The sequence below is a fragment of the Amblyomma americanum genome, chromosome 1 (genome assembly GCF_052857255.1).
Source record: "Amblyomma americanum isolate KBUSLIRL-KWMA chromosome 1, ASM5285725v1, whole genome shotgun sequence".
NCBI classification, from domain to species: Eukaryota; Metazoa; Arthropoda; class Arachnida; order Ixodida; family Ixodidae; genus Amblyomma; species Amblyomma americanum.
In genome coordinates this window covers 220,351,464-220,372,821 of record NC_135497.1, presented here as the reverse complement: position 1 = coordinate 220,372,821, position 21,358 = coordinate 220,351,464, and the positions used below count along the sequence as shown (strand labels likewise).

The 21,358-nt window shown below is 48.0% G+C and overlaps 1 protein-coding gene across 1 annotated transcript; it reads left to right on the top strand.

The window, feature by feature from the left end:
- The first annotated feature begins 329 nt into the window (after window positions 1-329).
- LOC144095156 (solute carrier family 25 member 35-like) lies at window positions 330-20,830 on the top strand. The gene is made up of 4 exons (XM_077628954.1): window positions 330-479; window positions 594-764; window positions 17,502-17,816; window positions 20,269-20,830. The coding sequence occupies exons 1-4, from the start codon at window positions 348-350 to the stop codon at window positions 20,647-20,649; spliced, it is 999 nt and encodes a 332-aa protein (XP_077485080.1). The 5' UTR covers window positions 330-347; the 3' UTR covers window positions 20,650-20,830.
- The last annotated feature ends 528 nt before the right edge of the window (window positions 20,831-21,358 follow it).

Sequence of the window (21,358 nt, the reverse complement as noted above, 5' to 3'; positions counted from 1 at the left end):
ATTTCTCGAAATGGGCCGCACCTCGATATTGCTTCAATGCTGTCCTTCCAAATCCTCTCTGTCTTCAGTGGACCAAATGCATGGGCGCTCTAGTATATTCAGTAAGTCCCTTTCCGTCCCGCTAGGGCTTCTCGCGCAGTGCTCAGGACGTTGTTAAGATCAGAACAAGTAAATGCAAGGAGGCAAATTTTTTGGCAAGTCTTCGGAAGGGTGTATGGCAGCATACTTGAACCAGAAGAAAAGAAAATAAACGAAGAAAAAAGCACGAGCGGTGAGTGCCGCCAGGGCGATCCACGTGCTGTCTCGCGGAAGAGCAAGAAAAAGAAAACGCGTCGAAGGGCCGCAGGATGGTCGTCCCGGGCACAACGACGACAACAACGTATGTGGACGGTTTTCGTGACGTGTTCGAGGGCATGGTCGGACCCACCGTGGCGACACTCATCATGCACCCGTTCGACATCACCCGGACGCGCATGCAGGTAAGCCCCGGCACCGCCTCCAGGCGAGCACGGGTGTCGCGGCATGTGTTTGTGTGTACGCATTGCTTAAGGCAGCCGCTGCGGACTGTGCGACCCCCTCGAACATCCGCGCAGGTCCAGGGCGAGCTTAAGCGACGGGGCTACTACGTCGTGACGTACAAGGGCACGATTCAGTCGCTGCGCATGATGTCGCAGATTGATGGGCCCTCGAGCGTCTACCGGGGACTCGCGCCCAGCATCGCCTACCGCCAGGTCACGCATGGACTGCGCCTAGGGTTTTTCCAGGTTAGCACTTATCTCCGCTCATTTCTGAACACCTGTGCCTTGTGCCCCGGCTGCTCCTTGAGGGAAGGAGGAAGCGCAATACTGTTCGCTATTTTTCTGATAGTGTCTTTACCGACATGACTTGTAGCATTGTCTTGAACCGCTTTGAGTTCTCCCACAACGTTGCAGCGATATCGTAGAGAGAGCGGCACCGGCACCGCCTTTGTACTTCGTACAACTGATGGGTACTGTGGATTTAGTATCATTGTTTAAGACGATTTCCTTAATTTAAAAATTGTTATAGATTCATTATTAGCCACTTCGGCTAAAGATCCAGACGACTAACGAACCCTTCTTCAGGCCGTTTGCTGTGAAATAAAACGTTGTGCTTCTGGGTCTGAAATCTAAAGCTCCCGCGCTTATTTGCTGCATGGAATTGACGATGTCTTCTAGATCGGCTGGGGAGTTGAGGTCCTCGATAATGTGTGCTCTGTATGGTCACGGATATGGTCAGGGACCCTGAGGAGACGGCTGAGCCTACAACGAAAGACTTTAATCACAAGATACGCTTGTAAGCAGAGTTCAGCAAGTTTCGGTCAAGCTCTGTCGCGCAATATCTCGCAAAGCGTCACCGTACTCGGAGGGTCTCAAGTTTTTTCGCTCCTTCTCCCGACAATGGTCCGTCACCACGTAACAAAGCACAGAATACCGTGCTTCGCCGGTCGAGGATCAAACGCTACTGGCCGTGCGCGCGATACATGTTTGTTAGTTTTTATTCTGGACAACCGTATTTTGCAACTGGAAGATGTTTATGAACACATTTTTTTTCAATATTATAAGATTGCACCATAACAATCAATATATCCCTCCTCTGGACTCTTGTAGTTTTCTGCAATTTATTTGTCAAAAACGCAGCCCATTTATTTTTTATGCCAGTCCTAACGAATCAGTGTGAGCGCAGGGAAAACTTTGAAGGCATGATTTTGCTACGCGTTAGAAGGTTCGACCATTACCATCAGTGTATTCATAACAGTATATAAAATATTCCACGGTTGCCTCACAATTAAAAGTGATGTCCAAGGAAGCCGAACTTGACTCTGTCAACTCAGTGACCTCGCACTTTGCCTCGCTATTTGCTGGCGCTGGAGTGGAAGCTACATTTCGGCACCTGCAAATCAAGGGCCAGATTCTCAAAGCTGTACAGACATCATAACAGTGCGTGATTGGCCAGAATGTCAGCAATCATACGCCGGGCCGCCACGATGGCGAAAGTGCCAGGCACAAGCGAGACACGAATAGTCCTAACGTGCTAGTTGCCATGACCATTCAGCCCTTGATTTGAAAGCGGCAGCTGTGTAGTAGCCAGTTCAGTGCTAGAAGACTACGAGACTGCGAGTATTTATTTATTTTATGTAGTACATACTGTTGGCCTCACTTTGAGGCCTTAACAGGATCGGGTTTACATACATATGAAAAAGTGCGAAAAAAAGAAAAAAAAGAAAGAAACCGCAGAGAAGGAACTTTTTCACTTTACACAAAGGTACACGTAAACGCACATGGTGACACTGTTGTTAATAATTTTCAATATGGCTTGTTAGCTTCGATACAAATGCTTCAGGGGACACCTGCTTCCCAATTTCTGGAGGCAACATATTCCACTCATGAATCACATGTGGGAAAAATGAAAGTTTGAATGTATCACTACGGTATCTGTATTCGGATAGGTGTTTTTCATGTTTTGCTCTTGTGACACGTGTGTTAGGCTCAAGCAGATATCTAGTCTTTTCTAGTTTTGTGCGATCATTCAAAAGGAGGAACAGAAACTCAAGCCGATGCAGTCTGGCTCATGTGTGGATTGTAGAGATGCCGGCTTTTTTCAGAAGCAGTGTGGGGGATTCATGACGACTGTATTTGTTGAAAATAAATCGGACAGCTTTTCTCTGGACACTTTCTAATCTATCAATATATTGTTTAGTGTAGGGCAGCCAAGTAACAATACTGTATTCTAGCACAGAACGAACAAGTGAAATGTACGCCAAAAGTTTTGTTTCCGGTGAAGCAAGTCGAAGGGAACGTCTTATCATGTAAAGAATAATAATAATAATAATTAGTTTTGGGGGAAAGGAAATGGCGCAATATCTGTCTCATATCGGCGGACACCTGAACCGCGCCGTAAGGGAAGGGACAAGGGAGGGAGTGAAAGAAGAAAGGAAGAAGAGGTGCCGTAGTGGAGGGCTCCGGAATAATTTCGACCACCTGGGGAACTTTAACGTGCACTGACATCACACAGCACACGGGCGCCTTAGCGTTTTTCCTCCATAAAAACGCAGCCGCCGCGGTCGGGTTCGAACCCGGGAACTCCGCATCAGTAGTTGAGCGCCCTAACCACTGAGCCACCGCGGCGGGGTTCATGTAAAGAGCAAAATGCGCCTTTGTGGTAATGTGTGTCACGTGCTTGTTCCATCGTAGGTCCGAGGCAATAATAACGCCAAGATACTTGAACTGCTCTACCTTTGTGAGTGTCTTCTGTTCGATTTCATAATTGTAATTTAATGGCTGTTTCTTTCTAGTGACTGTCATGCAGACAGATTTTTCCAGGTTTAGGGCCATCTGCCAGTTGTCACACCATTTCGATACAGAGTGCAGTGAGTTGTTTAGGGCAATTTGGTCGGCAGGGCTATTGATTTCGTTGTAGATGACGCAGTCATCAGCGAACATGCGTACTGTTGCATCGATATTCTTGCTCAAATCACTAATAAAAAGAAGGAAAAGAAGTGGTACAAGCACCGACCCCGGTGTCACGCCAGAGAATACTTCCACCAAGTCCGAGTATAATTGACATTGCTCTAGACGGGCAGCAGGGCAAGGCATCAGGACGATGCACTGTCCGAAACAATGCTTACAGACACATCGGAATGCGTGTATAGCAATTAGTTCAGTCACTTCATGAAATAATGCGGCACGAAGGAGTACTCAGGGACGTTCGTGGTATTACAGTAAGCAATGATCTCGTGGTACCGAAGCGGTGGCCTTGTGGTCAGTAAAGGAAAAAGAAGAGAAGGGATGGTTTTGTGGCAGATCATCCGCCTCGCATTCGGGATGTGCTGGGTTCGATACCCAGTGCATGCCGCCAAGTACGCACCGGTTTTCTAATGAGTGCTAGACTTCCCCCGCCCTGTTCCGATCGGCTTTCTTTAGGGAATGCTGAACGTAAAAGCGCAAAAAAAAACAAGGACGTAGAATAAGACACACAACACGAGCGCTCACTTCCAACTGATCTTTATTACATGCAAGAAACAGATTTTTATACTCTCGATAATGCCTGCAAGGCATTACCACACAGTAGTGAAAGATAAATGAGTTATCGAGCGTCACACTTGAATGATAAAAGATAGGACATCTCTTTTTGTGAGAGCAGAATTGACGGAGCACTTACACAGTAATCCCCAGTGTTGTGTGTCTTATTCTACGTCCTTGTTTTTTTGCGCTTTTACGTTCAGCATGGTAAACCAACCCGCCCAAACTCAGCCTTTATTGGATTTCTTTAGGGAGAAATTCTTGGCGAGAAGGGTCTTAGACCAAACCGTTGCGCTGACGGGCCAGTGATTCGTTCAGACGTCAAACAACCCCATAAATCCGCCTCATGCGGTAAAACCCCTTCTCTGCACCGCAGTGGTGGCCTAGCGGATAGAGCATCCGCCTCGCACGCGGGAGGTGCGGGGTTCAGTCCCTAGTGCCGCCGGGTACCCACCGATTTTTCTAATGAATGCAAGACTTCCCCGGCCTGGTGCTCGTCTTTCTTCGGGTGAGATTGTTGGGGAAAAGAGCCACAGTTGGGCATCACCGTCCCATTCACATTTTAGATGGAACAGCGAAAAGATACACCGAGCTCTCATGGACGGTCTCCAATAAGGAATACAGCTCGTGGCCATATTCATTGCCATATTCATTACTTTGTTTAGAGTTAACAGGTGGTTTTAGTGGGGGAGTAAGAATTTTACATCGAGAATAGCCAGAACTAACATATGGCTGGCGAAAATACAGCAGTGCGCTCATCAGACTGATAGAGCAAATCGCTATTTTTGAAAAATCTTGGAAGCTCTGATATGAAAGTTGCTGGTTCAGTTAACGTGGTGATATTAACAAGCAAATTTTGTCTGTCGTAATTAATACCATAATATTTTCATAAAGCTATCTGATGACATTCGTTACACCAATGACGAGTAACGATATTTTTTTGTCCGCGCTAAACCTGAAAATGAACAGGCATGTATGCATGATGATAACTAGGTGATGTAGGCGTGAGAATGCTCATGCGGGAAAATTGAGTGAACTGTGATGTCGTGTGTGAGAAAACTACAGCCGCGAGCATGGTATGTGGAGGCTGCTTAACGGCTCACTGACGACAAACTGCAGTTGCCCCGTACAGGCAGATTACTCCATTCTAAGGACAAAGACGCTGCTCTTGCTGAAAACGGAGCTTTTATGAAGTAGAAAAGGCGAAAAGAAAAGGATGAAATACAGGGTCGCCATCCACAGGCCGTTTCGCAAGTAAACTGCGGTGCGTAGGTAGTTTTTACGCAGATATCAGAGGTTACGTTGCACCACCACTCACTTCAAAATGGGGATCACGGAGTCCCCCTCGGTGTAGACGTCGAGAGTTTGAATCGAGTGGCGGGAAATTTTTAAAATTCAATTCTCTCGGCAATAAATGCGTTTTTTTTTCTTGTCGGACCAGAGTCAGCATAGCCAGAAAGAGGTACAGAACCGATTTTTACTGAGATCAAAAAATTGAATAGAGTTATCATCAATGCCTCTTTTAGGAGAGGTTTTCAGAGAGTATGACGAGAGTATGATAAAATGATTAATTGATTTGTACTGCCTGATTTTGGACAAACTGAAGCACGTCAGTGAGAAATAAAGATGCCAAGTAACAGACGCGAGTTCTGCAAAAGTTCGTATTTGCGAGGTACGAGCATTCAATATTAAACCTTTATCAGCAGTATAAACTGGGCGCTTGAGAAATCACGGCTTTCTTAGAGTATTACCAGGAATATGATCTGCGTGAACGGTCCGGGCTATATTAAAAATGGAGTAAGTTGTTGCCCGAAGAGGTAGCTACACATCCTGATGTCTTTTATGTTAAGATACCGCAAGTTTTGGGCGCAACTAAACGCAACTAAATTTAACGCATGTAATCTTTTGCATGTCGGTGTTCATAATTGCTATTTTCTGCAGCATGCATTTTAAAGCACCGAAAGGTCCGACCATGTCGCAGTGACGTAAGCGCGGTTAGGTATTTGTTTATCGAAGGCGCTTATATCGGAGAACGACTATGATACAAGAGGTGGCGATAAGTGTGGTGAGCTCGTAACATGAGAGCAATGGGCGTTTAATTGATTTTTTTTTTGTTTCTAAATTTCATGCTTAGATATACTTCCCGCTTGGGATAATCTATAAATTTTATTTGTTTAATTTTCAACTTTATTCTAAGTGCCTAAGGCACCCCGGTCCCTTTTAAAATTAAGGGAAAAGAGATACAGACACGAAGCCGCCTGCAGACCTGCAACTGCTCTCAGTTAATCACTGGCGCGCACACGGCTGGCTGGCTTCGCGCGTTGTGCTCGCCACGCTGCACTGCTAAGCTGCCCCCGAAAGCAGGAACAAAGCGTAACCAAACACCGCCAGACGCATCGGCAATTGTCGGTCCCCAAAGCCTACCCCATGCCCGGAAAAAAAGTTTTGCTGGCTCGAAATACACGGCGGGACTTTTAATTCCGGCGCTCATATTGCTCGCGTACGCGCAATTTAGGCGCGAAAATCCCGCGCTGCGAGGGGAAGGGGACTGGGAGAAGAGAGAGAGGCAAAAGGAAAAATTAAAGATCTTTCATCTTCATTAAGTTTAATCGTGCGTCGCTTCGAGTGCGCACGCTCGTCTGTTCCTGGACGGTGGCGGCGGCGCCGAGCGCGGCGTGTATGTGCGTCTGTGTACATAGAGCCCACAAAACGGGCGTTGCGGAAGGGCCACTCTCTTGAGGTGGGGGAGAGCGACCCGACACGCTTCCCATGCATCGCGTGGCGACGCTGCGCCGCCGGCGCCTGCAGCGGCAGGGCCGCGCGGGAACGAGCGGTGCGGCAATCACCTGCGCACGCACGCGCGAATGCACTGCACGCAACAGACAGTTCCGAGTACTCACACACATATGCAGGCCTGTGTACAATTGCAATTAAACTGAGAGTCGACTCGCCAACCCTTTCTCAGCCTCCCTGTCTTGTCATCGCTCCAACGAGGCTCAGAGCGAGTGCGAGCGCACGCCGCCGGCGTAGGGCAGTGTAGCGGCAATGCCAACTTCTCTTTTTATATATCATCTCCGGCAGCGAGCGCGTTACGCTCTGCGCTCAGCTGTATTCTGCGCCGCCGCAGGTGGCCAGTGGAGGAGATAACGAGGTCTTCGCGTCAGGGAAGGCGGCCGCGACCTGGGAGATTGAGCTAGAAGCTCGCTACTAGTTGTAAAAATAAAAATAAAACTCATAAGAAGGAAGAGCAAACTTTGCTAGACTAAATGGTGTGCTACATGTAATGCGACCCAAGGCTTTAAAAGAAGCTGGAGCCGCGCGTTGGATTTCAAGCTGAAAAAAAAAATGCGTTCTCGGATGAAAGCGCGCGAAATGTGAAATTTCCGCGGCGGTATACTGCGCGTTCTAACACCCTGTGTCGGAAAACACTGCCCTGTTCGCGTCGCTGACATGGTGCGCAATTCCCTCTTCCGATTCCGGAATTTGACACGCTTGCAAACCCGCCGCGGTGGCTCAGTGGTTAGGGCGCTCGGCTACTGATCCGGAGTTCCCGTTTTCGAACCAGACCGCGGCGGCTGCGTTTTGAAGCGAAATGCTTCACTAGGCTCGTCAACACCGGGCTTCGCGTGAGCCACACTACAGATTTGCCACAGCTGCGCATGCGCGAAACCGAGTGACGTCACGCGGAGCGCAGGTGGTCATTGCTGCCGCAGCCGTCGTCGCCGCCGCGCGCTGCCTCCGTCGTCTGACCTTTCGCCATGGAAGGAGGAGAAGAAGACCCAGAAGTGGTAGCGTGCGAGTTGGCTCAAAAGCAGCGAAGATATGAAAAGTGCAAGGCTAGACAAACGGCTGAAACGCCAGAATCACGAGAGGCAGGCCTTACTAAACGCTTTTCGCTTCGAGATATCCAGGCTTAACACTTTAGCTAAGCCTCAGCTCAACTTTTTTATGGAGGCAAAACGCTAAGGTGCCCGTGTGCTTTGCGATGTCAGTGCACGTTAAAGATCCCCAGGTGGTCGAAAATATTCCGGAGCCCTCCACTACGGCACCTCTCTCTTCCTTTCTTCTTTCACTCCCTCCTTTATCCCTTCCCTTACGGTGCGGTTCAGGTGTCAAACGATATATGAGACAGATACTGCTCCATATACTTTCCCCGAAAACCAATTATTATTATTATTATTACACGCTTGCAAAAACAACGATGTTTGGTATGAAACTATAGGTTTTCGCAAATTGTGTCATTTGAGGTTCCTTTAAACTTCATAACTGAAAACTCCCGTTTGTGTCCGGCAACTTAAAGGCGGGATAAGTCCTTCTAGCTAAGTAATTATGTTATTGGTTATAAGGAAATGAAAGGCGCAGTAACTTCCGCACTCCTGAGTGGACACCTAAACCACGCCGTGAGGAAAGAGAGGAAGGTAGTTGTGAAAGAGGAAAGAGAGAGGCGCTGTAGTAGAGGGCTCCGGATTAATTTCAACCACCTGTGGATCTTTAACGTGCACTGACATCACACAGCACACAGCCGCCTTTTGCGTTTCGTCTTCCCTGAAATGCAACCACCGCGGTCCGGTTCGAACCCGTAAGTAATTAGGTGAGCCCAAAGTGAAGCATCCTCTAACCTCCACTCGGCGACTGCTAGCAATACTACACAAGTGTAGTTCCGACAGAAAGTACCAGTTTCTTTTAAGCCTTCGGCACGTTTAGGGGGGACGCCCTGCACAAACAGTGCGAGAGAATGAGACCCTCGGGAGTGCTGGCGGGCTAAAACATTCGGACACACATTCCCCCGGCAGCCAGACACATGTCACGGATGTCGCGCGCAAAACAGCCAAGTCTACTATAGAGCCAAAACCGAGAGTGTTTGTGAAGGGAAATATGGGGGTCAACAGACGTCTGACACGAAAGCCGCCCGTCTGTTGATATCTAGCAAAGTTAATATGTCGTTATCATACACAGGTCACTGGCATCGCCCGTAATGCAAGCGTAACGGTGTTTTCAGTGCCCAATTAGTAAGGATTCAAGGAGTCGCTGCTATAGGTTTCTATGCAGTCATAATGCAGTCATCGCGGTGTTACATTCACGTAAACTAGACTTATTACTAGACTAGTGATTAAACTTACTATTTCAAACATTTGGCAGCGACGTATTGATAAAATAGACACCTACGTACTGCTTTTAAGCACAGAGCTCGTAAACCATGCGTATAACGTTGCATTTATACTGCATGCGGCACACACTAACATAATTTGTTCGTTGTTTTTTTAGATCTTACAGAAAAGTGGAATAGGCTTCCCGAAGCTATTGTTGCATATGCAGTGATCCTTATACGTTTGAGAGTTTACTTGATGCCTGTTACGACCAAAATCGACCCCCCCCCCCCCCCCCCCTCCCGTCAGTTTCGTTAAACTCTTCCTGCAAGTGACCGCCAAGTGAGGGTTGACAATATGCGCAAATAAAAATAAATGAGGAGCGCAAACTTCGTGCATGACAGCGGATTCAGGAGGTTGGGTTATTATTGTTATGCAGGTGACCCTGGAAAGAGAGGGAGGAGAAGACAGCCGCGATCGAATAATGGGCTTCTACGGGCATTCGATGGGAATTCTTTTATTCAATAGTTCCACCCAGCGTTTGCGTATGTGTGAGCGTTTTTTGTGTTTTGTTTTTCACTCAGATATCGTATTCTGCGGTATGGCAGGAGCTTTACCAGTCATGACAGCCAAACTTTTGCAACCGACTGTACCTCAGCTCTAGACACCTTCTTGATTTTAATCGCTGCCGTTTTAACTTCGCGTTTTAACTGTCGTTTTAGCTTAGCGTTTTAACTTTGTGGACAATGGCAGTTTGTGGGAATGTGCAGTTTACTACCAGGAGCGCGCTTCTTTCCGCTGTTGTTTCCGTTGAGCCCGAAACAGGGGAGGTAGCACCGAAATAGGCGCCTATATGGTCCTGTCCATGGCCGCGAGAGTGGGCCCGTCAGAGCTCAATGTGAGTGAGGCTCGTTGGACCGGTATGTCAAAAGACGAAGAAGGCTGGGGCAGGCGCCGACACGCGAAGGCGCGTTGTATCTGTCTCCCGGTACGGCGGGGCCGGAGCCAATTTTAGAATGAGCGCCGCGTCCGACAGGTCACGATTCTCAGCGGCGACGGACTGACACATGCGCCGAGGGAAGAAGGCGCACTCACCCGCGCACATACGCGACGTATGCACACTGTACTCTGCTTCACAAGGGGCCGGCACTAAGGTAGAAGATACGGCTAGCACTGTGAAACCAGGGCCGAACTCTGCTCGTCTGTGTTTGTTCAGAACCATATTTATCCCATGCTTGGATGCCAGGCTTTGGGCACGCGAAACGGCGGCTCACTGGAGCCAAGCTCTTGGTAATCGGGGGCTGTATCTCTCTGCGGAAAGACCGATGAGAACAACCTCTTTCCTAACTTCTAGGACAATCAGCTGTTGCATCACTAATCGCTCATGCAGCGTTTTTCTCGGTTATTGACAATGGTCGGAACTTGTTACCAGTTCCTTTCTGTCGAGACGACAAAGAGTTCCAGAGCCGAACACTGATAATCCTCTCCGCTAATTGTTTCAAGCATCGAACCGCTGCAGTCGGTGTGGGATTCGTGACTCACACGCTGCCATTGTGCGCAGTGTGAGAACGAACACCGAACGAACACCGGAAAGAAGTTCGGGAGTTCAGTTTCCTTACACGGGGTCCGCCTAATATCTGCGTTCCTTACTCGAGGTGTTAACTCGACATCCGAGCGTTAACTCGCACTTAAGCAGTAGGCACGAGGGGATGCTTGTAGCGCGACAAAAAACACAAGGGACAGATACGAACGGGACAAGCGCCACTCTCAACTGGTTTTATTCAAAAAAAACGATCGCAACATTTATACATTTCCCCTTCTTCTTCAAGAACATAATCACCCGATCCCACATGCGAATGACACGCAAATATCACGCTTGAATCAAATCAGTTTATCTAAAAACCTGTACTCGTTAGAAAACATCGTCACCGAATGGCTGCTGACGCATTCCGACCCTTTCTTTTTGATATGGAACGCCTCAATTAGTTCACGCGTCAGCGCATCTTTGCTTCTGCCAATGACCTCTGTTCTGTTTAAAGCATTTGCATGACTTGCAGTGAACTACCATATTTGTTCCGCTCCCATTTTCGAGGCATTTTTCATGCTCGCGCAGGCGCTTGTTCAGGCATCGTCCGGACTGGGCAATATACACCTTGCCACATGAAAGTGGAATCTGATAGACACTTCCCACATTGCAATCAACATATCGGTGTTTATGCCTCGTTTCGCAGTCATGCAAATGCTCACCATTCTTAAACAGAACAGAGGTCATTGGCAGAAGCAAAGATGCGCTGACGCGTGAACTAATTGAGGCGTTCCATATCAAAAAGAAAGGGTGGGAATGCGTTAGCAGCCCTTCGGTGACGATGTTTTCTAACGAGTACAGGTTTTTAGATAAACTGATTTGATTCAAGCGTGATATTTGCGTGTCATTCGCATGTGGGATCGGGTGATTATGTTCTTGAAGAAGAAGGGGAAATGTATAAATGTTGCGATCGTTTTTTTTTAATAAAACCAGTTGAGAGTGGCGCTTGTCCCGTTCGTCTCTGTCCCTTGTGTTTTTTGTCGCGCTACAAGCATCCCCTCGAGCAAAATGAACCAACTCGCCCAGCAAAATGTTTTATTGAAGCAGTAGGCAGTCTTGCTTATTTACTCCGTCCGTCTGCATTTTTTATCCATCGTTTTACCTCGAGACACATGCGTTACTCGTACTTCGCTATAGTGAAGTCTTGCCTGCTTAATTCTCGTCCGCGCTCCTTACCTAATTATTTTAAACCCGAGATCCAAACCTTAACTCGCACTTAAGCAGTAAACATTCCTGCTTATTTACTCCACGTCTGCATTTTTACCCATCGTTTTTACTCCGAGATCCAAACGTTACTCGAACTTCACAAGTTAAGTCTTGCCAGCTTATTTCGCGTCGGCGTCCTTTACCTAATTAAGGCGCTCACTTCAGTAGTGAACAGTATTGCCCGTTTTACCCGTGTTTTGCGTACTTTAAAAATGTTTTAACTCAAGATCCAAACGTTAACTTAATTCGTTTGTAAACAGCCTTTGCCACTCGTGTATGGCGCTGCCGCTGTGCGCGTTTAACAGTCCAGGCGCGCCTGAAACAGCGGCGTTGCGGCGCCCGCGGTTAGCAGTGGCTGTGAACTGTCGGCGAGTAGGAATGGCTCGGTAGGTCCTGCACAGCGTAGTGCAGCGGCGAGCGCGGCTGCGTGTATCTGCTGCTCCGACCACGCAGGCCCGTCGCACTCGTCCGATTCGTTAGTCGCGTGGAATAGCGACTGGCGTGAGAAGTACGCGTGCGAACGATCCTTGTTTCTGGGCCGAGGTGCTCAGTCAAAGGAGCTTGTTCAGGCCTCGTGTGTATATATGTATGTATATATATATATATATATATATATATATATATATATATATATATATATATATATATATATATATATATATATATATATATATATATATATATATATATATATATATATATATATATATATAATACATCGAGAACGTCGTCCGAATTTAGTTCTGTATCTTCCTGGCTTGGGAAATCATCGAGGGCATGGAACACTAGGCAGAAAGAACACGTGTCCATCGCTGCCATATATATGCAGACACGTAGTAAAGGTCGACTATATCCGCAACGCTGCGGAAGCCATTGCCAGGCCATGATTGGGTTCGGTCTGTTAACCAGGTGAGCTGGCCACACATTCTGCGTGCAGCCGAAGCCGAAGCCGAAGCAAATGGCATAAACGATGACCAGCCGGTATGCGGAGGTCCTTTTTGACGTCGACACGCTGAGTGCAGTTGTGAATCAGCCTCGACAGACTGAACGGAACGCCCTCGGCGAAGCGGCGAGACGCTTCCGAGCGCCTAACAATAAACTCGACCGGTTGACTGACTCGTGCAACTGCAACCATGCACGGCTCGATTCACTGCGGCCAGCACAGAGCGGCTCTGCCCAGGAACCCAAAGCAGTTCACGCATGCGCATTTTTCCGAAGTTTACTTACGTTTAGTCGCAGCACCATACAGGAAGGCAGTGCATGCTACCGGGGCCGAGATAACGCCCGTATTTCATTCCACTTCCCTTCTTTTTCTTCTGCCCATCGTTGCACGCCCAAGCGGAACTGCGCTCCCTCTGTTGCCGCTATCTGCCAGTTTACGCGGTGGTATAGATTCGAATGATAAGAAACACCGGCCTTGGGCCGTTTCTTGGAACAATTCTATTCGTGATTCATTATATAACTTCTTTTACATTGGTCAGTCCCACTTTTGACGCTCTAGCCAGCGATTGATATTCCTTGCTTGCTGTCAGCCCTGACGTCACAGCCTGCAGAGGCCGGGGCGAGAGAGTAATCAGAAACACAATCGCTATAAAATACGGCCCATGGTCCGGTGTTTTCAACGTTTTGTTTTCGATCGCATTTCATTTTTTTTTATTCTCTCTACATTGGGGAGCGCCGCGTCACACTCCGCAATCACAAAGGCGGCTAAAAAAAAAATCCAGAATGATTCCATTTCGATTCTGTTCATTTCCTTCAATGATGTCATATACCACGCTGATTATGTTCCAGGTAACACAAGGCATTAAATTAAGGTAATTGATTTGTTATGAATGTTAAAATAACTATGTGTTTTGGGACAACGTTAGCCTAACGCTACGATTTAACAAAAAACGTATTTGTACCGCTCAGAATTTTTATATGACGTTTCAGATAAAACGAAATTATGGCGTAGTAATAAAATAAGGAAACTTAGTGCATTTAGTGTGTGTAATAATGCAAATAATGCATACTGCATCGTAGTGTATTTTGAAATTTTATGTTCTAAACATTTCCATAATGTTTTATATAGAACTAGAAATTAGCTTTATAATGACGCACAGACGTAACATGCAAAAACGTAACACAATGAAGCTTGTTGTACCACTAAGAATGCATGCTTACCATTAAAACAGGCTAGCTATAATGACAGTCAGGAAAGAAATTCCTTATCAGCAAATTGGTATATGTTTCAGTAATGTTTGTGGAACAATAACTTATAACATTAGAAAAACGTTACTGTAACGAGCCGCCGTGGTGGCTCAGTGGCTAAGATGCCCAGCTGCTGACCCGAAAGACGCGAATACGATCCCGGCCGCGGCGGTCGCATTTCGATAGAGGCGGAATGCTAGAGGCCCCTGTACTGTGCGTTGTCGCGCATGTTAAAAAACCCCAGGTAGGCGAAATTATCCGCAGCCCTCCACTACAAAGTCCCTTATAGCCTGAGTCGCTTTGGGACGTTAAACACCATAAAAAAAAAACTATAAAGACCGCTCCTGCCCAGCACAAGCTTACTTCAAACATCTAATTTATGCACTCTTCCAGAGCTTTTCTCCACATTTCAGCAAGTAGCGATGAACTTCAACCAATGGAACTTTGCAATTAAAGCTGTTCGCTTGTGCCAGCCATCGATTATATGCATACTGCCAGTCATTTTAGAAAACCTTAGTTATTAACAACTCATCCCTAACATTTTTAGGTGCACTGCGCATGTGTAGCATACAGCATGTTCAAAATTAATTTTACTGATTAAAAAAAAAAAAAACGTGAAGCGCCGTACGTTAATGCCGCTTTTGCACGTTGGTAATGTGGCCAGGCGGACACAAATTTGTGATAGCAATTGTCCCCATAAATTCAATAATTAACTAAAATTCATTACTTAACTTTTCATTGGCTGAAGTTAGCGTGCAAGTTTATACTGAGAACTTGGAGCCAGTTGCTTCTGAGGGCTATTCCATTTTGCACCATTTTCAAATGCCTAAAATGTGTCTTTGTTAAATGGGTCAAATGCAGTGTATCTTTCCTTCGTAGCCGTATCGTTGCGCTTAAGTGGATGCAAATGAGTAATTACTCCCTTGTTACAAATCTACTCCACCTTGGGGCATTCCCCTAAACATTTCATCAACACTGTTCCCAATTCGAGTTATTGACCAATTCGCTCTCGCCCTACCATAAGCTTGCCGTCCCGGCTAGCTCAGTTGGTAGAGCGCCTGCTCCGGTGAAGCGGTGGTTCCTGGTTCGAACCCCGGCACAGGGCGAATTTTTCTTCAACTGCGAAGTTTCTGAGAAAGCTGCGTAGCTTTCCTTTGTAGGCGTATGGCTGCGCTTGAGTGGATGCCAATGAGTAATTACTCTTCCTTCTTACTAGAGCTTCCTTGACGCCAGGCGGCATGCTTTGTGTTTCTGTTTTTCAGCTGCACTCTTTCAGTGCGGAAGACTACAGGGCCGGAATAATAAAACAAATGTATTTCAGTTGTATTCCTTTGGGCCATTCGTCATAAGCCAAGACGCCGCAACGCGAACAATAAATAAAACGGGAGTGAAATCAATGGCTATATATTACGCTGACCCATGGTTTTCAGACGCCCGCTGTCTATTCAAGCGCAGCCAGCTGCTGCAGAACCATATAGAGGCGAATAGCGGGTCATGCATGACCGCGCATTTCAACCTCGCGTACGTACGCCGCATGCCTGCACGCTAATAGGAGCCGTTCGTGGTGCAGAGGGGTGGTACCATGTTGCTGCAGATACAGCAGGTCTGGGCTAAACTGTCTCACATTTCTTTGACGCTGCAGTTGAAACTATACCTGGTGCCAGCTAATCAAGAGCCGAACTGTCAAACTTGTTCGCGAGTTGGAACGGTGCGTGATTGTCAGGCACGCACGCCGAGCAGTTGCGATAGCCAAATTGACCGATGCTAGCCAGCCACGAGGAGCAGTTGCATCGCAGATACAGGAACAATTAAGCTCCTCATTGGCTGGAATCAGCTGTAGCCTTCACTTCGGTGCCAGTAAAATGTGAGACAGTATTTGGTAGTCGTAGCGCGTTGTGAATTTCTCTAAAGGTAATGACCATGCAAGGGAAGGGAAATGAGGGGTTCGTTATACATATGAAGTGGCCAACAGCCACAGAAACCATGGAGCATATTGGATTTTTTAAAATATAATTTGTGATGTTGGTCAGTGGAGATTGTTAGTGATTATGTTGTCCCATAAAGATAATTGACTAGCAAGGAGAAGAAAAACAACCACATGCCGCCAGTGGGACCCTAACCCATGACGTCAAGACTTAAAAGCACACTAGTCACCGTCTGAGGCTGAGTGGCTGTTTAGCTTGGCCTCAGGGATCCGCGAAAAAAATGCTGTCTCTACTGTCACCGGAGTCTTTTACTTGAAAGATCGACCTATGGTGGCGATAACTCTAATTTCATTTTCTGACCTTTTCTAGCTCATACAGATTCGTTTTCAGTGAAAGTAGCGCGTCTGACATTAAACCGTGGTTTAATCTATCAATCCAGGCCAACTACAATTTGTGCTCAGTGTCCCTAGGAGGTGCCGGGGTGGATCCCAAGGAAAAGCAAGCCTAACAGCAGGCGGATAAGTCAGGTGGCGCACTAGAGGGTCACTGGGAGGTCACTGGAAGAAGCCTTTGTCCTGGCTGTTGATGGTGGCCCTTGTGATGATGATGAATCTGGTAGAGAGTCTCGGCGCAGCACAATCAGCAGGGATGTTCATATGCGCACGACAAAGGGCTGAAGTTTACCTGTTTATTCGGTACATTTCAGTATGTATAGAGGTGACAAAACACCCTAGTCGTGTATGTAAGCGGCAACGGGAAATGCCAAGTAAACGACTGAAAGTGTGCATTTTCTCGTGAGCGCGTGTGTTTGTTCCGACTGACAACGCAGTGTCATAGGTTACCCTGAAAAGATTCCGAATGTGCGTGCTTGTGCGTGCATGTACGTGTGTGCGCTCGCGCTCGTGTGTGCTTCGAAAGCTAGCAATAAGGAGGCTGGTTGCTCCTGAGGCGTTTGGTAAACCTGCGTCTTTCGGAAAGCTTTGAGAACGGGAGTGCACGCATGTTTCAGGCGTTGGAAGCATCCCGGTTTTGCAACTCGGGTACCCTGCTCTGGAGTTTTACTCTGAAGCGGGTGTAACTTGCAGCCGTATCTTGCTTAGCAATTTTACCAGTTTTGCTTGCCAACGATGCAACGCTCGTTCGGTCGTTCCAGCTTAATTCTCTCAGTGTGCGAACAGGTCCGCGGCTGTTATTTGGCTGCGCGCATCCAACGCCTGCCTCTCCCAAAAAAGCGATGTTGCCCCCTGTCTCTCCCTTTTATGCACGCTCCATGAGGATGGACGAACATGCGGCCGTTAACAGGGTGATGCACTGCCGTGCAATGAGAAATCAAACGGACGCCGGCGCATTGAACCCACAAGCAGGACTTTGTTCTTTCTCCGGATATGTGCAGCGGCCTTCGTTTAGTGTTAAATGAAGTTTTCGCGCACGACGGTCTTCCACCGCTGACAAGAGCGCACGGTCGTAGGTTATCGAGGACTGCGGCTTGACGGTGGACGAGAACCTGGAGCCCAGCGTCCAACTGAGCGCCATCTCGGGCGCACTTTGCGGCGGCATTGGCGCTTTCTTGGGCAGTCCGCTGCAGCTGGTCAAGTGCCAGCTGCAGACGCGTGCCTCGGCCCAGATCGCCGTGGGCTACCAGCACCACTACCGATCCAGCTTCGAAGCCGTCCGCATCATCTACCGCGCGCACGGCCTGCGACGGGGCCTGTGGCGCGCCGCTCAGGCCAACGTCCTACGCCTGTCCATTGGCTCGGGCATCCAGATGGGAGCCTACGTTCAGGTGTGCCCCTTTTCCTGGCTCCCGAGCAAAGATACTTGCCCTCGGCGTCATTAACCACACCTTTGAATTCATAGCAGATCTGTCTTCGTTTCCAGAGTTGATTATCAGTCCCAAGGTGCCATTATCGAGACTTCGGTAACATTTGATAATTTTTTCTCTTTCTTTGCGCTGCTTAAGTTCGCCTGCAACATGGTGGAGTGCTGTTCACTTGCAGTTTACGCAGATTAGCTCTCCCATCCAGTGCCTATCGTGGGCGGCGAACACTAATTAGGGAGAAATTACTCATCGGCATCCACTCAAGCGCAGTACAAAGGAAAGAACCCACCACATTGGGGAATTCCCTTAAACATTGGACCAACACTTGCATATGATTAGGTGTTGGACATCTCGGTTTAAACTGAAAAAAAGGATAAAATTTCGCCGAATTTAGTTTTCGAAAACGGTTTTAAAGCCAGTACTCTTAGCATGCAGGACATAGATAGCTGGCTGTTTAATGCGAGTTACACTCAACCAAAGCTGAAATTAAGTAAGCAGGAAGCCAGGGGCATGATGCGACGATGATGATGTTGGCTAAGCAGCGCAGTTGTTCGATTTGGGGAATCGCTCTGCTAGTTTAAATGACTATGAAGACAGGGAAACACAAACTTCTCGCCGCCTGCAAAATAAGCGCTGTTTGTTCGCTATCGTTACCTGCTTAGAGCGGTTAATCGGTTAGGTAGGTTAATCAACTGACACGAAACCGTGCATGGGCATCACTACAAGGTATGTTCTGAGTACCGCGACAATTGACTGGTAGTTCCATCGCTGCCAACAACAGGTAAATAAATTAAATACTGCTAAATTCTGGTAAATAAATTGTTCACGATGACAAAAACACCGAGATAGACTTTAGTTGACCTTTGACCATACAGGATTGCTGCACTAAATCTCCGAAAAATTCGTCGAAAATATTATTCGCCGAAAAACACCGAAACTGAGGTTCTTAAATAAAAAGCGTAAAAAGTCCGCCGAATTTTCAAGAAATAAAAACCGATCAGTACAACCCCTACATATGATGTAGCCCCACTTACACGGTAACTAGTACGCCCCTGTACTTGTTCGGAACCCAGATCCCCCGGCTTGCGTTAAAGAACCCCAGGTGGCCGGAATTATTCCAGAGCCCATTTACATACAGTGTCTCTTTCTCTCTTCATTATTTCACTCCTTCCTTCATACCCTCCCTCACGGAGTGGTTGCGGCATCCACCGGGGGTAAGGAAATTACGGCGCTTTTCATTTCCCCACAACTGACCTTTGTTTTTGTTTCTCCATCGCCTTCGACATGACCCCGCTCCTTATTTCATAGTGACCGAAACTAGCAGGCTTTCCACGCATGTCCTGTGCATGATTTGTCTTTACCCTAGTATTCAGCTGTATGGGGAACCTGCGCTGCCAAGGTGGCACTACAATTGTTCCATTCGGTGACTCAAAACTGCTTTTGTCAGCCGCTTGGGCCGCTTCAAACGCGAGAACACATTCTGCGCGATTAGATGCCCGCGTTTGGCTGACAGCATTTATTGCCTAGCTTCTCTCGGCGTAGCCCGGATAGCTGACGCACGGCACGTACGCTTTCGACAGAGCGTGGAGGCTCACGCCAATAAGCGCCTGAAGGTGGCGCGGAAAAATAAGTACTAATAGTACTACCCAAAACTACTTGCTCTTCTCGCTAGGCAGTGAGTTATGGCGCTGCAATAAGCACCGCAAACTTCAGCGCAAGTTCCCCATACACGTGCACTGCAGTTGATGCACCGCGCTTCGCTTATTGCCTATGGCTGTTTGTCGGGCGAGGCAACAGCGAGGCAGCACTGACTGACAGTATGATCAGTGTATTGTCCTACAGAAGCTGTGACCGCTGTTCTTGGTATGCTTTTTTGTCCCTGACGAGCCGCTTTGGTGGCGCATAAGGGCATGACAATTCAAATGGGCATCTTCCCACTTGACGCAGTCTAGTTTCTTTTCTTCTTCAGTTACGTGCGTGTATTTTAAGATTATTTTTACCTCACATTGTCAACCATGGCAATAAGGCGCCACGCTTACTGCCTCCTCTGCTTTCTCAAAACGCACGATCAGAATTCCTTCAAGCCTATCAGCCAGCGCTGACTTGACGTGCTTAAATTCTGTTCCTTTTTTTTTTTGCCCATGATGCCGCAAAGAGCCGGCCTGTAAGTGAAGTCAAAACTCGTTCTATGCCAGAAAAGTTCACAGAAATTTCCCTGTATCGGCGAAAGACGATTTGATCCGTTGACCTATAATTTACGAAGTGTTGAAGGTCTGCAGTCGGTCTCCCGCACAGCCTAGGATTGAAAATATGTTTTAGGGCGCATTAATTCCCTATTTATAATTTGCGAGAGGCACATACGCAGCCGCACATACCGAGCTGCGCCCCGAACTGTTAACGGCCGCTTTTCGCGCAGGCCAAGCGCAAACTGTCGCAGTACACGGGCGACGACATGCACCACCTGGTCACGTCCGTCGCGGCGGCCGTCTACTCGAGCATCGCTGCCGCGCCGGCCGTCGCCACGCTGGACACGATCAAGACGCGCATGTACCTGCAGCCGGTGGACAGGCGCGGCCGCGGTATCTACTACGCCGGCGTGCTGGACTGCGTGCGCAAGATATACACCATGGAGGGCGTGGCGGGCTACAGCCGTGGCATTCTCATCGCCTTCTTCTACTCCATCACCAACTCGACCATCACGCTGCTCTCCTGGAACGAGCTCAAGTGGCTGCGCCTCGCGTCCAGGGAGCGACGGGAGCTCGTCATCGAGATCATCTACCAGACGGGCGACGACTGAATTCCCTGCATTCACCTCGGACGCCTGCGCCGCAGTGCGCCGCACCACGCCAGATTAAACAGCGGTCGAGAGACCGCGCTCGTAGAGGCACACCGCACGTGCAGCTGCGCTTTAATCGCGTGCATGCACAAGCTGCGTGTGTAATGCATAGGTGGTTTTTACTATTTATGGCTTCGCTTGACCATCGCCATTTTGAACGCTGGCCCGTTAAAGCGGCTGTGAAACATGTCTCAGTTGTGGACGCAGCTTTTCTGCCTCCGAGGCTTTCTCTCTCTCCACTCACCGCACCATCTGCTCTGGAAGCCACGGGAGGCCAGGCCCACGGCGTAGCAAGCACAACTGCCGGATCTTTTTATGTTGTCATGCAATCGGTGAATTCGGTTTCCGCTCTTCTCGTGCGAAAAAAAAAAGGCAAATGGTGACGCAGCATGATCCATTCTGACACAAGGTAGACCGTGAAAGACGACGGCCGATTGCGGGGAACGCAAGGATGCGGCGCTAGGGCCAACGTTTATAGATATGCGGCCGTGCCTGGCTAATATGGACACACTGGTTCCTGAGAAATTGTCCATAAAGCGAGTCGTCCGTAATAACGAATCGCGAAGAAAAAAAATCAAAAACTGACATTCCGAAACAAAGGCGCTTTATGATTACTGACTGTTTTTGTGCGTAGTGGTGGGCAGTGAAGTGGAAATCAGACAATCCCGAA

Coding starts and splice junctions, on each gene's coding strand:
- LOC144095156 (XM_077628954.1), top strand. CDS start 348: ATGGTCGTCCCGGGCACAACGACGACAACAACGTATGTGGACGGTTTT. Junction 480..593: donor TCACCCGGACGCGCATGCAG/GTAAGCCCCGGC, acceptor ACATCCGCGCAG/GTCCAGGGCGAGCTTAAGCG. Junction 17,817..20,268: donor AGATGGGAGCCTACGTTCAG/GTGTGCCCCTTT, acceptor CTTTTCGCGCAG/GCCAAGCGCAAACTGTCGCA.